This window comes from Anolis sagrei, chromosome 6 (assembly GCF_037176765.1).
Source record: "Anolis sagrei isolate rAnoSag1 chromosome 6, rAnoSag1.mat, whole genome shotgun sequence".
Lineage (NCBI taxonomy): Eukaryota > Metazoa > Chordata > Lepidosauria > Squamata > Dactyloidae > Anolis > Anolis sagrei.
The window spans coordinates 89,157,000-89,181,741 of record NC_090026.1 but is presented as its reverse complement, the minus strand read 5'-3'; the positions used below and the strand labels follow the sequence as shown (position 1 = coordinate 89,181,741).

At 38.5% G+C, this 24,742-nt stretch overlaps 1 protein-coding gene across 1 annotated transcript in view; it reads left to right on the top strand.

The window, feature by feature from the left end:
- The window catches only part of GALNT15 (polypeptide N-acetylgalactosaminyltransferase 15), a 27,894-nt gene extending 3,307 nt beyond the window's left edge, over positions 1-24,587 (top strand). Inside the window, exons 2-10 of the mRNA XM_060781988.2 lie at positions 6,343-6,509; positions 8,179-8,383; positions 15,471-15,638; positions 17,346-17,463; positions 18,634-18,828; positions 19,232-19,363; positions 20,211-20,312; positions 22,370-22,510; positions 23,957-24,587. Of these exons, the coding sequence (XP_060637971.2) occupies positions 6,343-6,509; positions 8,179-8,383; positions 15,471-15,638; positions 17,346-17,463; positions 18,634-18,828; positions 19,232-19,363; positions 20,211-20,312; positions 22,370-22,510; positions 23,957-24,091 (1,363 nt within the window). The 3' untranslated portion in view covers positions 24,092-24,587. The remainder of the gene's footprint in view (positions 1-6,342; positions 6,510-8,178; positions 8,384-15,470; positions 15,639-17,345; positions 17,464-18,633; positions 18,829-19,231; positions 19,364-20,210; positions 20,313-22,369; positions 22,511-23,956) is intronic.
- Positions 24,588-24,742: the final 155 nt, after the last annotated feature.

Sequence of the window (24,742 nt, the reverse complement as noted above, 5' to 3'; positions counted from 1 at the left end):
ACACTGAACATATGTTATTTGTAATGCAAAAAAGAAAACACTTAAAAACAATACAATAATTAAAATGAAGAACAATGTTAACAGATATAAACTTATTAGTATTTCAAAGGGAAGTGTGGGCCTGCTTATGACTGATGAGATAGGATTGTTGTTGTTGTTGTTGTTGTTGTGTGCTTTCAAGTCATTTCAGACTTAGGTTGACCCTGAGCGAGGGCTGGGTATATGACCTTGGAGGGCCGTATCCGGCCCCCGGGTCTTAGTTTGAGGACACCTGATCTAGCAGGAGTGGTTTTTGAAAACGGATATTCCCATTACTCAAATGTGGCTACAATTTTTAAAAGCCAACCAAACAGAAAGCATATTTTGCTCCTTGCTTAAATCCTTAACAGTAAGCTACATAGCAGGGGTTCTCAAACGTTTTCAGCTGTGGAGCCCTTTTTGAAGCAAAGGCTTCTCGTGGAGCCTCAATAAATGATTATATTATATTATATTATTATATTATATTATATTATATTATATATAATGTGTGTGTGTGTGTGTGTGTGTGGATGGCATGGGCAAAGTTTTTGATGCAAAGCACCCACATAAGATGGCCATCCAGCCTTTGCCATAATAATAGTAATAGGAGCAAACCCAGGGGACATCCAGTCCAACTCCCTTCTGCTATGCAGGATAAGCACCATCAAAGCACCCCAAACAGATGGCAACTCAGTCTTTGTAACAACAGCAGCAGCAGCAGCAGCAGCAGTGGAAACCCCAGGGGCCATCCAGTTCAATCCCTTTTCTGCCATGCAAATAATAATAATAATAATAATAATAATAATAATAATAAAGCACGATCAAAGCACCTACTGAGCAGTGGGAAGAAAATGGGTTTTTGGAAGCAAGGAAGGCAAAGAGAAAAGGATCTGGCCAGCAAGGGAGGTGGGGGAAGGCTTTTAGGAACGGAGGGGGGGGGTGAGGAAAAAGGCTTTTGACTGGGGGGAGGTTGGGGGGAAGGGGAGGAGCAGGAAAGAGGAGAGAAAGCTTGGAGGGGAGAGGAGGAGGGAACTGTGGAGCTCCTCAGTATGCTTTGCAGAGCCCCAAGGGCTTCGTGGAGCACACTTTGAGAACCTCTGCTCCTTAGGAACCAGCAGCTCCTAAATACCATACTATTAAGCAACAATGTATGTTTGTTTGCCTTTGGCTGTTTCCACACTGCGAAACTAACAGTTTGACACCCCATAAATACACATGACTTAATGCTGCAGGATTCTGAGGTTTGTAGTTTTGTGAGATATTTAACATCTGCTAGAGACCTCTGGTGCTACAACAAATCTCAGGATTCCATAGGATAGAGCTACAAGAGATAAAGTGGTGCCAAACTGCTACAATCTAGCAGTGTGGATGGGTGGTTAGTTCCTTACCTTGCAAGACAATCCAATGGCTCATACCATTGGAAGTCCCAGCTCAGTGATGCATCAGTGCAAGAGCCATTGTTACTACCAAAATTGGTACACTTCACAATTGGGCTATTCCTGATTTAATAGGATTACTTAACAAACAATGTAAAGTATGTGTTTCATAACAGTTTCTGTATGTAATTTCCTTTCCATTTGTCCAAATGCACATTATTAGTTTCCAAAATTAGTGTGTTTTTTCATATTTAAACACTTTGCATCCACTGGTCAGTGAACAACAGCATGAACAAACTTGAAGTGTATGTGTAAAATACCAAAAGACCTCTTCCTGAAGATTCAAGAAATCAAAACGAAATTAAAATGAAGAGTGGGGGTGCTATATGACAAGCAGGGGAGTACATTACATGACCAAATACAAATAAATAGCCATTGAAGAAATATATGAAAATGATGAATTGAGGACCTAGTCATTCATGGAAGAAAGTGAAGTGGAAACTGCAGTCAGCATACTTGAGAGAAATAAATCACTAGGAACAGATAGCATACTAATAGAGCTGCTTCACAGAGGCAGTTTTAGCTAATCTCTAGTTCTAACTAAAATCTGTCAACAAATATGGAAAACAAAACAATGTCCTACGGATTGGAAACACTCAATATACATTGCAATCCCTAATGAAGGGGACATCAGGGCTTGCAGAAACCACTGGACTACTGCATTCTTCTCATATGCAGGCAAAATGATTCTCTAAATTCTACAACAAACACTTTTATCACGTTTGGATATTGTATATGAAGGAAGAAATGCCAAATGTGCAATCTAGTTTCAGGAAAAGAGGAGGTGCTAGGAATCATATTGCAAACATATGTTTGATAAGAGAAGTACCAAAGAATTTCAGCAGAAAATCAGCCTGTGCTCCATAGAATACAGCATAGCCTTTGTTTGTGTTGACCAGGCATGGACAAACTTATTTGCCAGGAGGGCAGTTCCATTAGGGGGCAGGACTGGGGGTGGTTCATCCTCTGGCTATCCTCTTGGCATAAGGATGGGGCTGCTTGCCCCAGTCTTATGCCAGGAGGAGGGAGAGACATAGGGTGACTACCACAATCAGAGTTCCATGGAGGTTATCACATGACGTAAGGACACTTCCAGTGGGACTCTGTGGGACTCTGTTTTTGCGGTGCATGGAAATGGAGTCCAGACTGAGAAAATGGGAAAGAGTTAGAGCCGTAGCAAACTACTGGAAGCGAGAGCGAGCTTGTGCTCGAGCTCGCTCCGAAGCCCTGCCTTTTTCCCCCCGAGGCTGCTCTCTCTCTTGCTAGTGTGCCTGTTTTCCCTTGCTAGGGAAGCGATGCGAGTGTACTCTCGCAGTTGGCAGAATTCAACTGTGAGTGTACGCTTGCATCCCTGCCCTCTGCAATGGAAAACAGGCACGCTAGCAAGAGAGAGAGCAGCCTCGGGAGAAAAAAGGTGGGGCTTCAGAGCAAGCCCGAGCGCAAGCTTCCTGTAGTTTGCTGCGGCACGAGCGTATGCTCACGACGCTGCCCTAGCAAAGGGAAAGAGGCGGAGAAAGAGGCGGAGCATCGCTCGTGCTGGCTTAGTTTGCTCTCGCAAAATCCTAGTTTGCTACGGCTCTAAGAAAGGAAGTGTCCATCCCAGAAGACATATCTTGAAGATAGGGATTGAAGATGGTTCCCTCTGCTTTTCCCCACTTTCCTACTCATAGGCTGGCCTGTTGATGATTTGGAGATCTTTCATTCACAAGGGCATTATATGTTGAAGTCTGCTTAATGGCAGTTAATAACAGCTTAACTGGGAATTGGATTGCTGTGACAGTTGTTTTGGGCAGAGAGCCCACTTCTATTCTGCATACATTTTCTTATCAGACAAATAATCTGTCACAAGTACTTTTTGAAAAATAGGAAACCATCGACTTTAATGACTTGTAATTTTGTCGTACCCATTAGAAGTGCAGTTTTGAAAGACCCATCTGCATTTTGTCTTCTGTGCTAGTGACATGTTCTTTGGGGCATGTTTTGGAAGCATTGATTCTCCTTTTGCCAAAACAGCTCTCAATCACAGAAAGACCATGAATAGAGCCATGAATGTTTCCCACTTTCCCATTATTGTTTCCTTTAAAAAAATTGGAACTGCACAACTGTATAGCAACAAAAAATGTTTTCGCATTTTTCAGTCGGGACAGATGTGTAGCTGTGCAAGATCTGCCAAAAAAAGAAGAAGAAGACAGTAACGTAAGGGACTATGGCACAGATTGGGAGGAGATATCTCTTGGTTGTGTGATAAGTCTGATGGGCATTATTTTATTAGATTTGGAAAGAAAATAAGCATGTGAGATGGAGTGAGTAGATATCTAGTTCTCATCTAGCATTCTTAAATTATGAGTTGCAAACTTACAAATGCATTTTCTGAAGTGTGTGTGGTAAAATCCTAAGAAAGTATCCATTCCCTCAAAACCTACCAGAGACCTACATATTAGTCAGCCAACATACTTCAAGTGAAATACATTAATTGGTCATTATAGTGTTAAGCAAAATACTGCTATGAAACTGTAGTCTCACATAGTACAATATTCCATCCGCTTCCAACTCATACTCTGTCTCTGTCCTCAGTTCCAACTATAAAGTGCAGCAGGAATGCTTAAAGAAGTCCCGGCTCATTTTATGGAAGTCCACCTGCTGGGGAACAGAAGCAGGTTCCCCCCCCCCCCCCACTTTATTGGATCAGGTAGTTCACTTCATTGCTTCACAGTTTGCTATCTCTGGAGCCATATGTTAAAACATGCCTTTTGTAACTGAAGCAGAGAGACAGATTGATACCATCCAAACGTAAGTGATAATAACAGTGGCTCCATCCCATTCTGTACAATATCTTTGATATTTCGAATCTGCCACAGCTTAAACAACTAACTATAAATTAATTTAATAAATTAATTAACTATAGTTTGTGGTGTCATTAACCTGTAATACATTAATTTATCTTGAAAATGACAAATGTAAAAAGGAAACATGGGGGTTGCAGTTCATTCCAGACACTGCTTGAGGTGCAGTCGACTGAGTTCAAATAAAAAATATTCAGTATTTAGAATCATAGAAGCGACTACAATGGCCATCCAGTCCAACCCTTACCATGCAGAAAATACTATCAAAGCACTCCTAACGGATGGCTATCCAGCCTCTCTTTAAAACCTTTCAGAGAAAGGAGACACCACCACATTCTGATACCCAGGTCCTATCCTATATTCCAAGTGAATTTTAATAGTCTCCTTTGTTTTAAAAATGGTTTTGCAGTTGGCACAGTTGCTTGCTATTTAATAATCATATCCTGAATCTCCTTGAATGTGTGGAATATAGCATATGGGCTTCTTTGAATGATGCTCATGTTTCATTTTGTATGTATCATCTAAGGTCAGCCAGTGGGTTTCCATGACCCAGCTGGGATTCAAACCCTAGTCTCCAGAGTTGTAGTCCAATCCTCTGTTAGGGTATCAGCCAGCATGCCAATGGCTTAAATCAAGAAACAGCTTCCTAAGATGGAGATAGATACTTGCAAGAACACCTCAACAAGTGAGAATCCAAAAGTGGCAGGATGAGACAGGATGAGAAACTCCCTCCTGGGCACACAGAAGATTGGGTGACCTGGAAGGCGCTGAACAGACTGCGCTCTGGCACCACGAGTAGCAGAGCTAACCTTAACAAATGGGGCTACAAAGTGGAGTCCACGACATGTGAGACCACCTACTACAATGCAACCTGAGCCCTGCCACATGCACAATGGAGGAACTTCTCACAACAACATGAGAGGCACTCCAAGTGGCCAGCTTCTGGTCAAAAAACATTTAGCATAATGCCAATTTTTTTAAACTTTGTGTTTTTAATGCATTTTAACTGTATCCTCAACTCGCTTCTGACAGGATAAAAAATGGGTACACAAGGCATATTTCCATTTCTAAGTATATTCTTTTTATCCAAAGAAATGTTTACTTTGTCTAGATTCTAGAACATTGTATGTAACATCTTTAATTTTGAAAAAAAATGTATAGTCCTTTGGGTAATCTGAATCATTGTCCTACTGTATAAATGCAGGATAACATATGACAATACAGTCTTTAACAATGTGCTTAAAATTGCCCCCAGGAATTCTTAGCTCAGAAATAACACCGCTACTAAACAAAAATATTGTGTGACACAGCAGTAGCATTTACATGCATTATAGATAATCCTGACCAAATAGCATAATACTATAATTAAAGATTTAAGGATTTAAAGGGGAAATTAGCACAGCTTGTGAAAACTCAAAAAACAAAAGAGATACATTGATACCTTTTGAAAGACCAACTCATTTAAGAGTATACAGACTTTCAAGTTACTAAAGAAAATTAATTGGCAAACCTGACATGCTTTACAAACTCCAGTAACCATAGGTTCCTGTCACTCATTACTGTAATGGCCATATGATATTTTTGAGAACAATTCTAATCCTGTATTTTTCAGACTATATATTTTCTCCCCCTTACAATGCAATATCTTTTGACTGCTGTATCACTCCGAATCAATATCACCATTGTCTTCAACGCTGTGCTCAACAGGTTGCCAAGAATTGTGATTTTTCTTTTTCAGCAAGACTGGATCTTTCATTAGTTAGAAAGAAGGAACCAACAACAATAGATGATTTGTGGTGTTGTGAAAGGACAAGAAATTGCTGTTAAGTTTGTACTTCTTAATGCCAAGAATGGGGAGAGCTGATTGTTGGCATTCTGGCACAGGACTTGGATCGAAAGATCTAGGCAAGGTACAGGCTTTTGAAGTAGCCCGAAAAAGTAGCATTTCAATACTCAAGCTAGTTTGGGCCCTGTTCCAATGTTGCATTGCCTTCAATGGGGAGTTCCTTTTCTAATGCCACTTGTACATATTGTCCTTTACACAGATGCTTGCAGCAGGAGCTTAGTCCCAATCTCCCTACTGCGAGCATTGTCATCTGTTTCCATGATGAAGCCTGGTCTACTCTATTGAGAACCGTTCATAGTGTCTTAGATACAGCACCAAGGGACTTTCTCAAAGAAATCATCCTTGTAGATGACCTCAGTACACAAGGTAGGCCTTTTGTTTTACTCTCGGAACAGCATGGTGTTCATAGGACCTGCTAAATACGGCGAAGGCACCAGATTGTGGCTGACTTTGGAAGGTGAGTAGAGTCATCCTGGTTAGTATCTGGAAAGGAGACTGCCAGGGTATAGCAGGTGCCATAGGCAATATTCAGTGGAAAGCAATGGCAAAACTCCTCTAAACCAATCTTCAAGAAAACCCCGTGATAGTGTTGTCATAAATGTATTGTCATACGTCAGGGTTGCCTCAAAGATGCCTAACCACAAACGTAACAAAATAGATGCATTTTTGGCAATCTCAATTCCTTAGACTTCACTCCTGTTTCTTTTACATCTTTTCCTTTTTAAATTACACATTGCCTTCTCAGATATTTAATAACTTGAACTATTGAAAACATTTGCATTTTTCTCAATATTCACACACGCATACACACACACACACATACATGTATATATATAAAACCAAGAGCTTGATTGCTATGACAAAACTGGCTTTTATCATGCTCAGTTCAAAATTATGTTCTTCACCCATACTTTTGAGGCCGATTGACATTAACCTAACTCTCATCTACTCATACTAGTTTGTGTATTTGATTGTGCTAAATTACATTTTCTAAATATTTAGATACAAGGAGGGATAACGACATTAAAATAAAGAAATAGATAGATAGGGGCCATGAAAACAACAGCTGCAGTTTCAATAAAAACAATTTAAATGAAGTGCAACCATAATCTTAGTCCAAGAGAAACAAATCCTATGGCAATGGTCTTCACAAATAACCCACTGCAACTGATGCTGGGATTTGCATTCCAGCAATATCTGGAGGGTAATGTGATTCCCATTTCAACCTTAGGCAAATATGAGTTCTTAGAATTATATAGTTAGTAAAAATTTGTATTTTGAACATTAGCGAGATGTGCCTGAGGATGGCCTTCCATATTATGTGTGCCACCACATAAAATAACTGTTGAGAGGTTAAATTAACATATCACAAGGCAGCCAAAGCTTCCATTTCTACATAGTGACTGGAGGCAGTTCATACACTTACAAATATATAGTGGTGTGTTATCAGGACCAGCCACAGGCAACTTGCTGCCTGAAGTGGAAAAACTAATGGTCTCACAGTTCCGGCTGAATGCATAGTTGTTATACCAAAGGCACTGGAAAATCCCACAAGCATTTCTTCCCAATGACACAATGGGTTAAACCCTTGTGATGACAGGACTGCTGACCAACAGATCAGCGGTTCAAATCTGGGGAGAGTGGGTGAGTTCCCTCTGTCAGCTCCAGCAGACAGAGGGCATGAGTGAAGCCTACCACAGGATGGTAAAAGCATCAAACATCCGGGTGTCCCCTGGGCAACATCCTTGCAGACAGCCAATTATCTCACACCAGAAGTCTCAAATTGCTCCTGACACGAAAAAAGTCGCAAAATTACAAACTTATGAATAAATTAAATACTTCTTAATTGGCTGCCTTTTCTTGACACCAAAAACCAACTGCCTGAGGAATCTGCTTCATTCTGTCTAGCAGTAGAGCCAGTTTTATTTGCCATTGACAAACCACAACATGAGTTTATTTAGTTATAATGGTATTTTAGAAAGACATCTTTCAACTAAAAGCTACCAAACAAATCATTGCTATATTGATTTGACAGAATATCTGAAGTCATCCCTGAGTGAATACATCTCTAAGCTTCCAGGTGTGAAATTGATTAGAAGCAATAAAAGGCTGGGGGTCATCCAAGGTCGTATGCTTGGTGCGGCACGAGCCACCGGGGAAGTTGTGGTCTTCATGGATTCCCACTGCGAATGTCACAATGGATGGCTAGAACCTCTGCTGGAACGACTAGCAAGCGACAGGTAAAAAACTATTTCTTTCATTCCAAATTTCATGACAATGCATTTGTATGTAGCGGGCGGCACCTCTAGCCTGAAGCACTGTAGCATCCGATCAATTGATAGTGATCACTCCAACTTTCATAACATCCTGATAACACTCAAGCCAATTATGATTATGGTTAACTTCATTTGTGTTAAGTAAAATTATATAAAACTTTGCACTCTATTTTTTTAAAAAGGAATTTGTCTGTGGACAGTGTTTTCTTAAAAAGTAACTTGCTGATATTACTAATTGCACATTATGTAGTGTAACATAAAATGTTACTTTCCAGATACCTCTAAAAAAAGAAAAATATTAACATTCCTATATAAATACAATATAAATAAAATACAAAATAAAAATACACATCATGACCACCACCCTTCCTAAAAGTGACTTTTGGAAGCAATGATTAAATTGCATGGAAAATTCTATCAGTAAATATATTATTATGAAAACAATCTCATTAAGCTTTGTTACCCTCAAAGTAATGATGCCATTACATGTAACATGTTACTACTGAACTTTGGACCTTGGCTTTATTGTCCTAAAAGTATAAATGTGGGTCCAAAAACATTTGCAGCTAGAACAAGAACTATGGAGCTAGACAGAAATCATCTAAGGGAGGGAAAGCAATTTAATCCTTCCATGCCTGCCTATTTTGAAAATCTCTTTCTGGCCCTCTTCCTTTTAGGTTAGCTGGCTTTCAGTATCAGAATATAGCTTTTTTTATCCTGTCATAAGCCACTTGAGAACATACTGCAAGTTGCTTCTGGTGTGTGAGAATTGGCCATCTACAGAGACATTGGCTAGGGATGCTTGGATGTGTTACTATCCTGCTGGGAGGCTTCTCGCATGTCCCAGCACGCTGATAGGCGGAAGCTCACCCCATCTCACAGATTCGAACCAGCAGTCTTCAGGTCAGCAGTCCAGCCAGCACAAGAGTTTAAACTATTGTGCAATCTCAGATAAGAAATATTAATAATTCACACTGAAATTGCTTCTTCTATTCCATATTAACGCTACAAGCAGGCCCGTAGCCAGAATTTCATTTCGGGGGGGGGGGGGGCTGAATTTTTTTCAGGGGAGGTTTGGGGGGGCTGAGTTTCGGGGGGGCTGAGTCTGAGTGAAAGAGGGTCTAGCCTAGCAAACCTTTTGTATCATTACCCCATGCATATGGGATATATTGAGTATGGTGATCAGATCATGATATGAATAAACATAACAGTTGAAATAATGCACCAGTAAGGCCTTTTCGCAAACCACCATGAGAATTTCGGGGGGGGGGGGGGGCTGAAGCCCCTCAAGCCCCCCCCCCCGGCTACATGCCTGGCTACAAGAGAAACTCAATATTGGCGACTCCACATTTGTGTTAAAAAAAATCAAATTTTGTCTAGTATATAGAAGTTTCAGCCAGAAAGATCTATAAACTACAAACTCATAATTATGATCACAGAGCTGTCATTGTGAAAAGGGAATGATTGAATAGTAGCACTTATTACTGCAGATATCAGGAAAACCAGTGGCTTCAGAACCCCAAAACACAGATTACACAAACTGTCACAAAAGATATCAAAATGTGGCAATTTGGTGTTTTTGGTTGTTCACAACCAAAACTATGCAAATGAAAAAAAAATTCTGAAAATTGCCCAAATATAAGGTTGGCTGGTAGAATTGTGAAAATGTAGTTATCCATGGCTTTGCTGAAGACCCTTTGCAAGGGATGAGTGTTGTAACAGAACAGCCCTTTGTGTATAGTTTCATTGAGGACTTCATTTCAGTCGAACATGTGAAGATCAGTAATACTTGAATGTTCTGTTGGCTTCAGAGGACTGATAAAATTGAAAAGAATCAAGGAGGATTTTAGGCAAAAGAAGGACTCCTTCATAGCACTTATTAATAATTCCATGCTATAAATATGCATAACAGAGTAGAAAACAAAATCATCTATAGAAAATTTAATTAGCACAATAAATGTTACTCAAAGGAATAAAATGTGTCATGATATGTATGGATAATGTGAATATAGCAGAAAGATCTACTTTATTTTGCTATGCTACTTACACAACCGCAGGTTTGTTTTATCATCATACATTATATCTGATGGTTCCAAAGCTTATGAAGCTCAATATAAGCCTCAGAGGTTCTAGATCAATGCATTAATTCACATTGTTAAATCAGAAAAAGAATAGACAGGGAGGAAATATTTTAGTTGTGCTTTACAGTAGTTATACATCCTTTTTTAATTGAAAAAGAAGCAAGGTATTTTTTGAGGGGGGGGGGTGCAACAGAGTTCAGGTACAGAAATATTTCAGCCAGGTACAGAGTAAGTACAGTATGGTCCCATTATCTGCAGGATCAGTATTGACAGTTTTATTTATCCACAACCAACAAAAAGTTATTGGCGGTATGAGGAAACAAAGTCACCTTGTCTGTCTCCTGAGGAATCTGTATAATGACCAAGTAGCAACAGTAAGAACTGGCCTTGGAACAACAGACTGGTTCAGGATTCTTCTTCTTCTTCTTCTTCTTCTTCTTCTTCTTCTTATTATTATTATTATTATTATTATTGTCTCCTAGATGTGGTCAAATATATATGAAAGGGGTGCTTCATCTAGACTGAACAATCTACGTACCAAAGCCATTCCATTCATACCATTTTTATAGGAACATACCTATTTTGAAAATTGTTTTGGCAACAACAGAGGTAGCTGATCAGGACATGTTCCTCGTCTCTTCTTGGCTTTTCTGTAAATCAGTAACGGGATCTTTTCAAGTCAGTTTAAGCTTTAAAACAGATGGGCTAGTCAATTGCAAGAATTGTACACAATGTTCATGTTTATGGCAAAAGTCAAAGGAAAGCATTTTGTTGGCCATTATTTGAGGTCTAACATTCAAAACAGGAAGCAAAGCTTAAAGAAAATTGAACTTTTGTATATTTCAAAGTAAATATTTGAAGTAATCCCTGATGATTTAAAATTCCACTTGGCTGCCTAAAACCAGGTTAGGACATGGATTTCCATCCTATTTTGTTTGATTTTACAGAAAAGCAACTCAGTACTAGGTATGTAGATTTTCTTTCAATGTACAGTTTTGGTCTCTTTTTGCCAGATTTTAAACTAAAAATGAGAGGAATGGCTGAAGCACTTTCCAATTTCTTATTATTGTCCTTGGAAAATGACTGCATACCCTGCCTTTCCAATAAATTTACTGCAAAAAGATTAAATTTCTGGTGAAAATAACAAAAACAGATGCTTTTAAAATAAAGAGGTAAGATGATAGAGTCAGTTTGAATATCAACCATCACAAAGACACAGAAACTTCTCCTATGAGGCTGAAAGAATTCTGTAATACTTTTAATGTCAAGACTAGGATTTGAATCTTAAGAGTGCATATCTTATATCCATATACTTTGGAGTACACAAAATATAAAGGGAAATGCTTTTAAATTTTAATGTGATCTCAGGTATAGAGGTATATAAAATAAATATAAAATCAAACATTTATGGATAAATCAGCACTTACAAGACTGGCTAAACAGGAGGGGGGTTTTCCCCCTTTTTATGAAGTACAACTGAATCATTTTCTGCAAAGTCCACCGTGAATACTGCACAACATATTCATGTAATTGTATCAAGCAGCCATTAGATGTCATTCAGAAAACTTTTACTGTTGCCATATTTTTCAGGACTCAGACTTTGAGCTAAGAAAACCCCATTTTGGGTTGAGTCCTACAATTTAAGAAGCAGTGATCTAGGGTAACAGAATATTTGAACTTGTTAATTTTATTGTTCTTATAATATTTTCTTTCCCACATTTTTTTTAAAAAACATACTTTTTAAAGCAATAATATTAACTTTTCTTTTTTGGAAATTTGTCAGATGGCATACTAAAAGTAAGACTAAAATATATTATTTTTTAATTTCGTTTCTTGAACTATTATCCTTAGACTTACAAACTGTTCTTACTTTATAAATGATAGGAATCTTGCACTGCTATCATGGTTGTGTATCTACTTCTAAATGTAATTGATTTTGGAAAAAAATCAATTAGCAATTTCATGCAGATAAGGGTATGTTTTATATGCAATTTGCATTCTTGTAATTTAGTCAAGTATTCAGTTATATTAAGTGGTTTTCATTAACCATTTTCTGACATGGGTCAATATCTGATAATAAAATAAGAGGCCAAGATACTTGCTAAATAGTAATACCTGTCAAAAGATATTCTTCAGCATCCTGTCATCCTCCCCCTTTGTGAGTATTTCTATTTATGACTGTTTGGTACACTGCATTTTTCATTTTTATCCTGTGCGTGCATATTTTTTATTTACCGGGCAGACGCACAAAGTGCAAAACTGCAGTGTTCTAACTTATAAATCTGCAATGCATCAATACTACTTTGCTGATTTACTACTATTGTATCACACTGAAATTTAGTCTTGTCGCAAGCCTATGAAGCAATATGAGACACAGCATTGTGCTCTTACAACCTGGCCCAATGTGAGTCCACAAGATGGTTAGACATAGGACCTCATCACATTTATTTTTTGTAGTATCCTAGGATGCTGCCAGGATGCTGCCAGGACAGAGCCCAACGGAGGCCCATCACATGATGCAGGTCTACTTCCGTTAGGACTCTGTCCTGAATTCTTCTTGGAAGCGTTCCAGTGACCTCTTCACATGGGCCATTTTAGCCTCATTTTGTTGCTTTTATTTGCAGCTTGGACAGGGCCTGTCATACACCATCACATGATGCATGGCCGCGCCCCCCCCCTCCATATTCCTCCCAAAGAGGAGGGGAAGTTCCATCACTACAGGAAGGAACGTGTGTTTTGGTTAGCTCTGTTGGAGCTACCCACACTTTTGTCCCGCTTTTCCTGTGTGATGTGAGTGGGAAAACATGTGTTGCTGCGCATTGCCACCCTTTCTCCCATCTGATGGGGAGAAAGACAGGGTGCCTACACATCCTGTCCCGTCCCCACCATATGTTGAGGGAATGAGGGAGGGTGCATGAAGCACCATGAGCTGCCCTATGCACCTTCCCTTTTGCCAGTGATTGCTGGCACAACGGCACAGCCCAAAAGGGTCATGTGAAGAGGTCTTAGGACAGAACTCTGAGAAAATAGGAGCCTTCAATACCCATTATCCTCAGTGCACATTGTGTATAATCAAAAGGGATGGGAGATGTCATTCGATAATGTCTGGGGACTCAAACTGGGTAAAAACTAAAGAGCATTGACCACTTCATAGGAAAATTATAGTTGGTCCTCTGTATCCATGGATTCTCCACCCTTTAATTCAATGGCTCTTTGGAGGCAACCATATGTTTGAAACCCCTGCTTTAGATTATTAAAAATCCACATGATGAACAACCAAAAATTGCATAAGTAAAATACTCCAGAATAGAGAGAGCCTTGAAAATTCATGGTTAAGCAAATGTCATTTCATCCAAATGAGGGAAAGAGATATGATAAATACAGCAACAACATTCAGAAAGAAGGCTTCTTTAAAGACATCTATTTTTAAGTCACATGTCAAGTTATGGTGACCCCATATATTTGATAGGGTTTTCTTACATAAGGAATATTCAGAGGTAGATTGCCATTACTTTCCTCTGAATATATTCTTCAGCACCTGATATTTCATGGTGGAGTTGTTTTTTTAAAAGCTGAGCCCTTTTTAGCTTTCAAAAAAGGGATCTAGTAGTGCCTTTGGCATACACAACTTGTGGGGAGATCTGCCATAATTTCTCTTTGTTGAATTAAGGTTCTTTTTCCTGAAAGACCCTTTATTTTGAACAGCTAAATGGTAGGCCACATTCTTTTCATGTTGGTAAACAAGAATATTTATTAAAGGTGGCTCATGTTGTTTTTTTTTTTATGGGTGCGGATTTCTTTTTTTTTCTTTTTTGCTGTGGACTTACCCATTCTTTTTACAAATTTGTCTAGAAGTCTTATTATTATTATTATTATTATTATTATTATTATTATTATAACTTTATTTGTACCCCGCTAGCATCTCCCAAGGGACTCGATGCGGCTTACAACAGGCCGAAGCCACAGAACAACAATACAGCAAAACAATACAAAGCAAATTAAAAACAGTTAAGCAAGTAAACAAAACAGTAACAATACATCAGACAGTTATTAAAACTGGGCCGGCCAGAGTAGTGGGTACAGGATTAAAAGTGCTGATATTGTGGGAGGAATATAGGGTTATAACATAAGTGCAGTGTGCGGTGTGCAGTGATCGTGGTTCTACTAAAGTGCATCTGGGACTTGGTGTTGAGGTTCCTAATCTGGAAAGGCACATCGGAACAGCCAGGTTTTCAGGTTCTTCCTGAAGACTGCCAGTGTGGGGGCCTGTCTAAGATCTTTCGGGAGGGCATTCCAAAGAAAAGGCTCTGTCTCGCGTCCCCACCAAGCAGCCCCGAGGCAGTTGGGGAAGTACTTCCTCATGCCCAAGCCATCAATGAAATCTACTACACCAACCGGCCAGCCTTGGTGCCACGCAACCAGCTCCAGGCCTACTACCAAGTTCGAAGACCCAGCAATGATGGCTATTTGGTCCCAGGAAGCTTAGAAAACCCAGCAGTGGAGGGAGATGGCCAAATGCAGCTGGTGACCAGCCAGCTTTAATGTTTGTCCGTTCCTACTCACTTTCCTTCACAGAAGGAAAGGAAAATATGTGGGTATAATCTATTTTCTGGTCAATATATTTTTATGCACAAATAATCCTGGGAATGAAAAGTGAAATGTGCAATATAATCCTTATAATGATTTCTATGTTTTAATTGACTAAAAAGTATAAATAAAGGATTGCTTGATGAAGCCTGCCAAAGGTTGCACAGCAATATCACCATCTTAGAACTAAATGATTTTTCATGTTTTATCTTTTAAAGAACCCTGAAATCTATATATTTTCAGGCATACAGAGGTAGCTATGTTGAACTCTAAAACCATCGTTGAACCCCAAAACCACTGGCTAAGCTTTTCCAAGGGTGCATTTTAACGTATTTTACTTGTTTTCTCTTTGTAAAAACCCAATGTTTTAATTTTTTTTCCAGAAGTCGGATTGTTTCTCCTGTCATAGATGTAATTAATTGGAAGACTTTTCAGTATTACCATACTATGGACCTGCAGAGAGGTGTTTTTGACTGGAAATTAGATTTCCACTGGAAGCCACTGACAGAAAATGAACAGAAGGTACGGCTGTCTCCCATCAGCCCCATCAGGTAATTGTTTATTGGGTAAAACTCTTTAGAATTCAGAGCTTGGAAAATGTTTTTTTTTTTTTTTGGACTATCCCTACTCTGTGAATCCCTACTGGCTAGATAGGTCTCAGGATTGTGATCCAAAACATTTACTAAACTCTGAAATTTGCTAGTTTTCTACTTTGCTTCTGAATATGAGATCAGATATCCATCATTTGAGATAATATCTGGATGTTTTCAGAGGTGAAGTTCTCCAGCACTACTTTAAGAAGAGATGGCCATGTATAAATATGTGAGGGGAAGTCATAGGAAGGAGGGCTTGTTTTCTGCTACCCTGGAGACTAGGATGCAGAAGAATGGCTTCAAACTACAGGAAAGGAGATTCCACCTGAACTTCCTAACTGGGAGAGTTGTTCAAAAGTGGAACTCTCAGCCCCAGTGTGTGCTGGAGGCTCCTTCTTTGGAGGCTTTTAAGCAGAGACTGGATTGTCATCTGTCTGGGGTGCTTTGAATGCGATGTTCTTGCTTCTTGGCAGGGGGTTGGACTGGATGGCCCACGAGGGCTCTTCCAACTCTGTGATTCTATGATTTTATGTTCTATCAAATTAGATGCTCTCCAGATAAAACTAAATACACACTGCTTGAATTTTTAAAAGTTTGTGATTTCAAATATGATTATGCATATTAAGCCACAAACAATATCATAAATTTTAAACACAGTTGTGTTTATTGCTGAACATACCTATGGCACCAAGGCAGGCTTATATACTTTGTGAATTCAAGGATACAATTTGACTCATATTATGTCAATTTTTTTCTGTTGTCTTCATAATTTGAGGATTGTACCTGAAGAAAATGCAAGGGCTTTCAACCAAGTGCTGCCAAAATGCCTCTGAAAATTTCCATTAAAATTATCTTTGCAATGTGCTTTGCAGTGCTCTAGATCTCTGTAATATAAATCCAAGGCAGATTTTCAGGCTACAGGAGAAAGAGAGATATCTCTTACAGATTAATTCAATTCACAGACCACATCATGAGCTGTGGTGTCACCCATTGTGGTAATTCATGGTGCCACCACTTTTGACCTCCTCATATACCAGACCAGACCATGATATTGTAGCTTAAATACCAGAAAACCTTCAAAAATCAGTGGATATAGAAAAACCTATAGCAATAAAAGTGATCATACATGCTTATATCTATTGCAGATGAAGCTAGGTGATTTGAAACATCATTGGAATTGAGTAAGGACAGCACTGACCAGAGCACATGTACATTAATAGTTCAAAGAGGAAATTAGCATAGAGTTTTAGCCTTGTGGGTCTGTTGCTGCAGTTCATATAAGCTGAACTTGTGAGAAACATTTCTGTGTTTACATTTAACCACAGGTATATTTTTATTTAAGAATTCCTGCTAAGATACATGTCATTTTTTTTTACTAACAGTAATTTTAATAGCACACCCTCTGATTGTGTTACCTGGTGTGGTTCGCACCCTTTGCACCCCCCCCCCCCCGGACACAATTTATTCATCACATTATCTTGCTAATTTTACCAATAATCTTGATAGATATATATTTCTTATTTTCATTTATCAACAGTTAACGGCAGTATACTGCTTTCTTACCATACTTCATACTGTTACCTCACTATACTTTAAGCCATTCATAATAATATAATAGAGGGAAAATTAAATGAAACAATTCTGATATGTTAACATTATATTTAGGAGTCCTGCAGTGCCTGGTGGAGTCATAGCAGTGAACCGTCATTATTTCCAAAATACAGGTGGTTACGATTCTGACATGACCCTCTTGGGAGGTGAAAATATTGAATTATCTATAAAGGTAAGCATTTGAAAGTCAGCTCTTCCTTTCTGGTAGTGTGTTTTTATCATAAGGCAATGGCTTTCAAAATGTTAGTTCATGTTTTCAACAGAAACTGTAGTTATATTAAGATCATTCATTTTTATTTTGAGAACAGTAAAGGATTACAAAGAACAATGATCTGGACAAGGAAAGACCTGTCAGAAAGTGATTTGAATATGTTTATGTAGTGTGTAACATTGTAAGCTACTGATGGGAAAACATCCTGAAAAATCTTGTGCACATGCAAGACATATATTCCTTCTCAGCATCTCTAAGAAGCCGGTGTGGTATTTTCGTTTGAGCATTGGATCGTGACTCTGGAGAAGAGGATTTGAATCCCTATTTGGCCATGGAAACCCATTGAGTGACTTCGACCCAAAGCCCTGTGATAAATTTATGTTTAATTAAGGTAGTGATTGAGAGAAAGATAATTTGGTTTTAGCACAGCCCTATGAATAACTGCAGAATTATTTTATTTTATTTTTATCCTGCCCTTCTCACCCTGAAGGGGACTCAGGGCGGCTCACAAAAAAGACTCCATCCATTGCCTTGAACACATATCTGCAGAAAACAACATATACATTAAAATATAAATTAAAATTAAGAAATAAGCTGCTTTGAATTCAATGGTAAGCCTCAGGTGAAGATCTAATAGACAGTTTACATAGTGTAAAGTTATGTTATAGTAGTTAGATTGCTCATATACTGAGTTCCACCACTGTGCAAGCAATAACATATCTCCCATTATGCAAATGCATGCTCCATTGCACAGGTGAACTGAGGATACTTTTAGGAAATACCTTGAAAGGCACAACTGCTCATGCAATACTTACATTGGCAAATTTTTGTTTACACAGTAATAATAAGACAATGACACTTGTGAATATCATTAAAAGTGTTGGCACTGTTGTTGGCATATTTCACTCTTAAGTTTTATATAATATCACCATGATTTTTCATCTGAGCTTAAGCATTATGTAGCATTGTTGGTGGGGAGATTCCCTTTTCCTTTGAGAAACCTGAGTCCCTACCCATGCCCAGTCATTGGTTGTGCTGGCTGGTGTGGATGGAAGTTGGAGATGGACTTCAATATCTGGAGGACATATCTTATACCTATGTATATGTATGTACGTATGTTCTCTATTTCAGGCCTGGCTTTGTGGTGGATCTGTTGAAATCCTTCCATGTTCACGTGTAGGACATGTCTATCGTACGGGCATGGCATACAACTTCTCAGATGAAAAAGCTATAGAAAGGAACAAAATACGAATAGCTGAGACCTGGCTGGATTCATTTAAACATCTCTTTTACAAACATGACAGGTTGGCATGTTTGATAAACAAGGTAAATCCTGCAGAACTAGTTTTGTGTGTGTGTTTTAAACAGCAAATTTTAAAATGTTTAAGAAAAGGGCATTAGTTGTCTTTTGGGAGCCTCCTTCCATGGCCCATGGTCCTTTAAAACAGCTTAGTCCTAAGCTCTTTTCAGGCTGCATACACAAAACAATAAACAGGGAACATAAATAAGTTAATACTGATGCAGCTGACATGACCTGAAATTATTTTAAACAAGATTCAGTCAATCATATATGTTTAACTGATAAAAATACAGTGATTTTACAAATATGTGAAAAGTTTTACCAACTTTAATGAGCAGCTGAAACAGGAAATCATTACTCATGCAACTATTCATATAAATATAAAGATGGTCAATATTTGCTCAATTGTTTCATATGCTCTCTCAATAGGCAGAGAAGCCAAATTGCACTGCCCGCATCCAGCTGAAAAAGAGATTAGGATGTAAAGGTTTTCTGTGGTTTATCTCAAATGTGTACCCCGAATTGCACCCCGTACAAGACAGACCAGGGTTTTCAGGAAAGGCAAGTAAAATGTAGTATTTTCATTGATTATTACTGCTAGCTCGAACTTTCTCTAGCTTGAGCAGAATTCCCAATAGCTGAGATTAATGGTTATAGTCTCAGATATTAAAGTAAAATGCTGTACTTTCTCTACATTCTAATGTTTATAATGAGGGTGCTCCATGCCTCTGTGACTTTGGATCCATGCCATTTCATGCAATTAATTTGTTTTTAGAAAGCCAAGTATTCCATCCTCATTATGTAGATTCATTGAAACTTGGCTGGGTATACAGTGACTACAGAAAACCAACACTGTACTTTAAAAGTCACAAAGAAAGTTGCACTGGAACGGGAAGCTAGCACAGTGGATTAAACCACCAACTACAGAAAATCTTGCCAACTGGAAGGTTGGTAGTTCAAGTCCCGGGTCCAAGTGAGCTCCTACGATCAGCCCTAGCTTCTGTTTACCTAGCTGTTCGAAAACAGCAATATGAGTAGACAAATAGGTACCGCTTTGGCAGGGAAATAAAAGGCACCCCTGAAGACATGCCGGCAATTCGATCAGGAAGGCATCCACAGACAACAGGCTCCTCGGCGTGGAAAAATGGAACGACAGCACCTCCCCATGGCTGAGTGGAGCACAGCCTCCAGATGCCAGAGACAAAAAAGAGGGAAGCCTAGTCTCTGTCTATGTACTGTCTTTATTGTTAATTGTATGATTATTTGCCATATATGTATTCTTTGCGTCCTCTTGAGAAGGTAGAATAGAATATAAAGTATATTATTATTATTATTATTATTATTATTATTAAGTTAAATATATTTAATGTATCCTTTTGACTTCTTTCATTATCAATATTCTTGATAGCTGTACAATACTGGACTTGGACTCTGTGTGGAGTACAACTCTGAAAAGGTTGCTGTAAGAAGCCTTCTTGAGTTATCACCTTGCAGTGACAATATTAACCAGGTAATCCTCATTTCAAAATTGCTTGCACACAATTATTTCATCTTCAGATCTCTTCTTCAGAGAAATACTGAAGATTATGGGGCATGAATGATCTTGTTGACCTGCACAGATACATTTTCTGGCATGAGCACTTTCCTAAAATTCACTTGTGTGAATATGTATTTATTCTCCCTTTCTAATAGTCATATCTTGATCTTTCTGCTGCTTTTCATTCCATTAACAGAAATAGATTACAGGGAAAGATATAAAATTCTGATATTGATTGTCGACTCAATCATACATTAACTCAGAAACGAGGGTCAGAGTTGGCAGAAATGGTTCTCTGACAGTTTCCACAACTGATTGCTCTGCTCTCACAACTGGCTAATGCAAAGGAGAGAGAGCAGAACTGGCAGCAATCAAAGGCACCTGTTTAAATAGGCATAGTTTTGAATTTTAGGTCAAGTTAGGCTGGGGAGATGTGTGTTAGAGGGAGAGAAACTGGAGAGAGTTAAGCACAGACCTGGAAAAAGGAAAGGCTGTCAAAAGCTGTTCAGGTGTAACACATGAGAGGCCTGGTTTTACATAAAGTCTCTTCTATTTGCTGAATAACATTTTAATTTAATTTAGTAGCTGGATATGTTTAGCATGGAGAAAATTAATAAAAGGATTCAAATTACAAGAAACAAGATTCCACTTAAACACTATAAGAGGTGTTCAACAGTGGAATTACTGTATATAAGTATAAGTATGAACCTAGTTTTTCTGCCCCCTTTTTAGGCTGAAAGCCCCCTTGGCTTATACTCAGATGAGGGTTCTGGCGGGAAGGCATGTGGCTGAAAGAAGGTCTTCTTTCAGCCCCACGCTTTCCTACCAGGACCCTCATCTCTCCGCACAGCAACCCAGCTCTCTTTCCTCTCCTCCTCTCCCGCACAGCATGCACCTTTCTCTCCTCCTTTCTCAGTGCCAGTCTTTCCCACCTTTCCTTGTTCATGTACACATAGCATTTCTCCCAAAATGGTTAGTCAAAATGAACTATGGTGATTATTGGAAGGACACATAAGCACATTTACATTGAAGAAGAATAATGATTTAATCAGAGTTGGATAGTCTTATCTTAAATTACAGATTTATGTAAATATTTTTTAAAAACCTACTGACGCATCAATTAACGTAATTTTATTGGTATCTGGGGTTTTTTTTAATTTACCAGTAGCTGCTTCATTTCCCACCCTCAGCTTATACTTGAGTCAGTAAGTTTTCCCAGTTTTTTTGTGGTAAAATTGAGTGACTTGGCTTGTTTGGGTTGGCTTATACTCAAGTATATACAGTAATTGTCTTAGAAGGTGGCAAATTACACTTTTGGATTGGATGTGTATCTTTCAGGATTTCTTAAGCTGTGTATTTCTGCCTAGCAAGTCATTCAGACTAGAGGGCACTTTTAGTACCTTACAGCTCTATGCTTCTATATCCCACCTCTGTCCCAAAATGAGAATCAGAGGTGCTTACAACATAAGTTGGAACAAAACGGTTGAAACAATATATGGTACAAAACCTATAACAGCATTAAACAATACAGTGAAGATGTTAAATTAAAATAATTAAAAACGCCAAAAGGGGATCAGCTTGACGTTTTCCTCAGGTCTAGCTGAAATGGTTCAATAGCTACAACTGCAGCAGCTCCCTATGCAAAGCAACCAGGTTTTAAAATTACTTTCACACCACTCACTCAACAGCTTGTTATAAAATCCCTTTTAGTAACTCATAGCTGGTGAAATCCAGCAGCAGGACGGTTGGTCCTTTTTAGCTATTTTTGTTCTCAGCATCCTTGTCATTTTCACCTTATTTTTAAGTTGAAATATTCTTGGCTTCAGGATTTGGTTGGCATATTATTATCCACATTTCACTGTCTCAACTAAGCAGCACATCCCTTTTATATTGGTGTGGGAAACAGTGTGTTAACCAAGGCCTAAAGCATTTCCTTAATTCATTTGGTGTGTATTTTAGCAATCACAGGCAGGAAATTATTTAACTTTTCCTTCCTGTTCTCCAACTATGTTGTCCTTTCCCTCCCTTAGTACTTTGAATTCAGCAGCATGAAGGAAATCCGCTTTGGGTCCACGTTGGAGCTTTGCTTTGATGTCAGGCATGAAGAAATTGTCCTTCAAAACTGTACAAAAGAGATGAAAAACAGCCCACAACAATGGGACATCAAAGAGGTATGTGGTGGGTTGTGCTTCAAGGCTACACTATATCAAAAATAAATGAAGAGTTTATGATGATGGCTCAAGGATGTTTATGAAAACAGGTGCTTTGTAGGCTACAGTCTGTTTATAGCAAGGCCTTTTTGAGACACTGAGAAGCTGGGGAAGAATGTTTTTAGAGGTCCCATCCTCAATGCAGCATGGTATAATGTTTTGAGTGCTGAACTGAGGACTTTATCACACAAGACAGAGAAACCAGCATCACAGCTGGGTGACCGTCCCTAACAGACATCATGGTGAACATTAATAGATAAAACTGGTCATTAGCTTCTAATCCTGCAACATTCCCATCATATCCCGTCTGCTTCTGTGACGACAGTAATGTTACATCAGAGGATTCTCCTCCTCTTCCCCTCTTCCTCACTCTTTCCAAGATGGCTGCTTTCCTTTTTAAAAAAAATATTGAAATTGTGCTAAAAAATAAAAAATTGTAACAAAAATTATGAGGTTGTGAGGGGTGTTAGGAATTATGATTGCAGGACCACTGAATGGTGAATTGACAGATGATATTGAAGGTGCTCAATGTGGTGTGTGGTGCTACTGTAACAGAATAGCAGGGTCGTGTGATAATGTCCTGAGACTTGAGTAATCACACTGCACAGTCATAATACAGGGTTAGTCAAAATGAATAGGCCAATAAGAAAATTAATTGTATTGTATATTGGCCTATTCATTTTGACTAACCCTGTACTATGTGTTCCCTTTAACCACTATGGCTATGTCCAAAAAATCCTGGGATTGTTAGTTTGGTGAGCTCCTTAGCCATGTGTCCTTAATCCCCATCCTTAAACTGCTAAATCCCAGTATTTCTTAGGATGCAGCCATGGCAGTCAAACTGAAATCATAGCAATCTAAAGCCCCTTCTACACTGTCATATAATCCAGATTATCAAATCAGATAATCCACATTATCTGCTTTGAACTGGATTATATGAATCTACACTATCCTATAATCCAGCTCAAAGCAGATAATCTGGATTTTGTATGGCAATGTAGATGAGGCCTAATTGTGTAATGTGAAAGGACTCTGGCTTCTAGTCCTTATTCGGCCATTAAGCTTTCTATGTGACTTTGACCTGGTGTTTGATTCACAGTCTAATCTTACTTGCAGCATGCTTGTGAGGCTAACACGGAGAGGAAGAGACACACTGTGTAAACACCCTAGGATTTATAGAAGGGGGAAATATATAAACTGAATAGCAAATTAAATGTCTATGTATCATTTGTGAGGAACATAACCTCTACTTCATATATAACAAAAAGTGCACCATCATGAATTCGTACAATTAGCACGATGTCTAATTTGGCTGTTAAGCTGAGAAATTCACAACTTTTCAAAGGTGGTGAGAAATAATGCCGATGAATAAGCCAATATTGTTTTTGTTTTTCAATTCATTCACAGAATGGAATGATTGTTCATCTGCTTTCTGGAAAGTGCATTGAGGTTAAGAAGACAGACATATGTCTACAGAAATGTAACAAAGGGATCAATCAGATCTGGCAGCTTAATCATTCATACCCCTTGGATATGAGATGAATATGAATATCTGTCTAATTCCAGTGTTGTTTTCTACACTTGTTTCCAAGATGCCAGAGAGAGGGAAGAGAAAGCTCTGTCCATGTCCTCTGACCAGGGGATGCACTTGTAGTATACTTCTGGTTTGTACATTTCTATCAAAAATATATTCCAAAGATTTTGATATTGACAATGGTTGCACTGCTCCCAGAAAAGAACTGAGAGAAAATAAACAAACATTTATTATGCAAAATGGAAAGGTACCATCAAAATCAACTAAGCAACTAGAATACACTGATATTTGTCTTTCAAAGGACTCTAAGGAGCAAACTTCTAGAAGGAATATTTTAGTATATTGTGTAATTTATATAAAAAAGAAGTTAACATTATTTTTTGAAGACACTGTTCAAGTCAGAATATAATTTCTTCTTTGGGAATTGAATAAAATATGGTTGTGACTATGTTGAATGCATAAAACAGCTGTAACAAACATAAAACAAGATTACAGCTTTGATAAGTGACTTTCCTTTGTTCTTCAGATATTATTTTCAGGGGTGTTTTGTGTGTCAAAAGCAGCTTGAGAAACTACAAGTCGCTTCTGGTGTGAAGCGGCTTCCCAATTCATCACAGTTAAGACACTGCCATGGGCCAGATTTAGACATAAAACAAGAG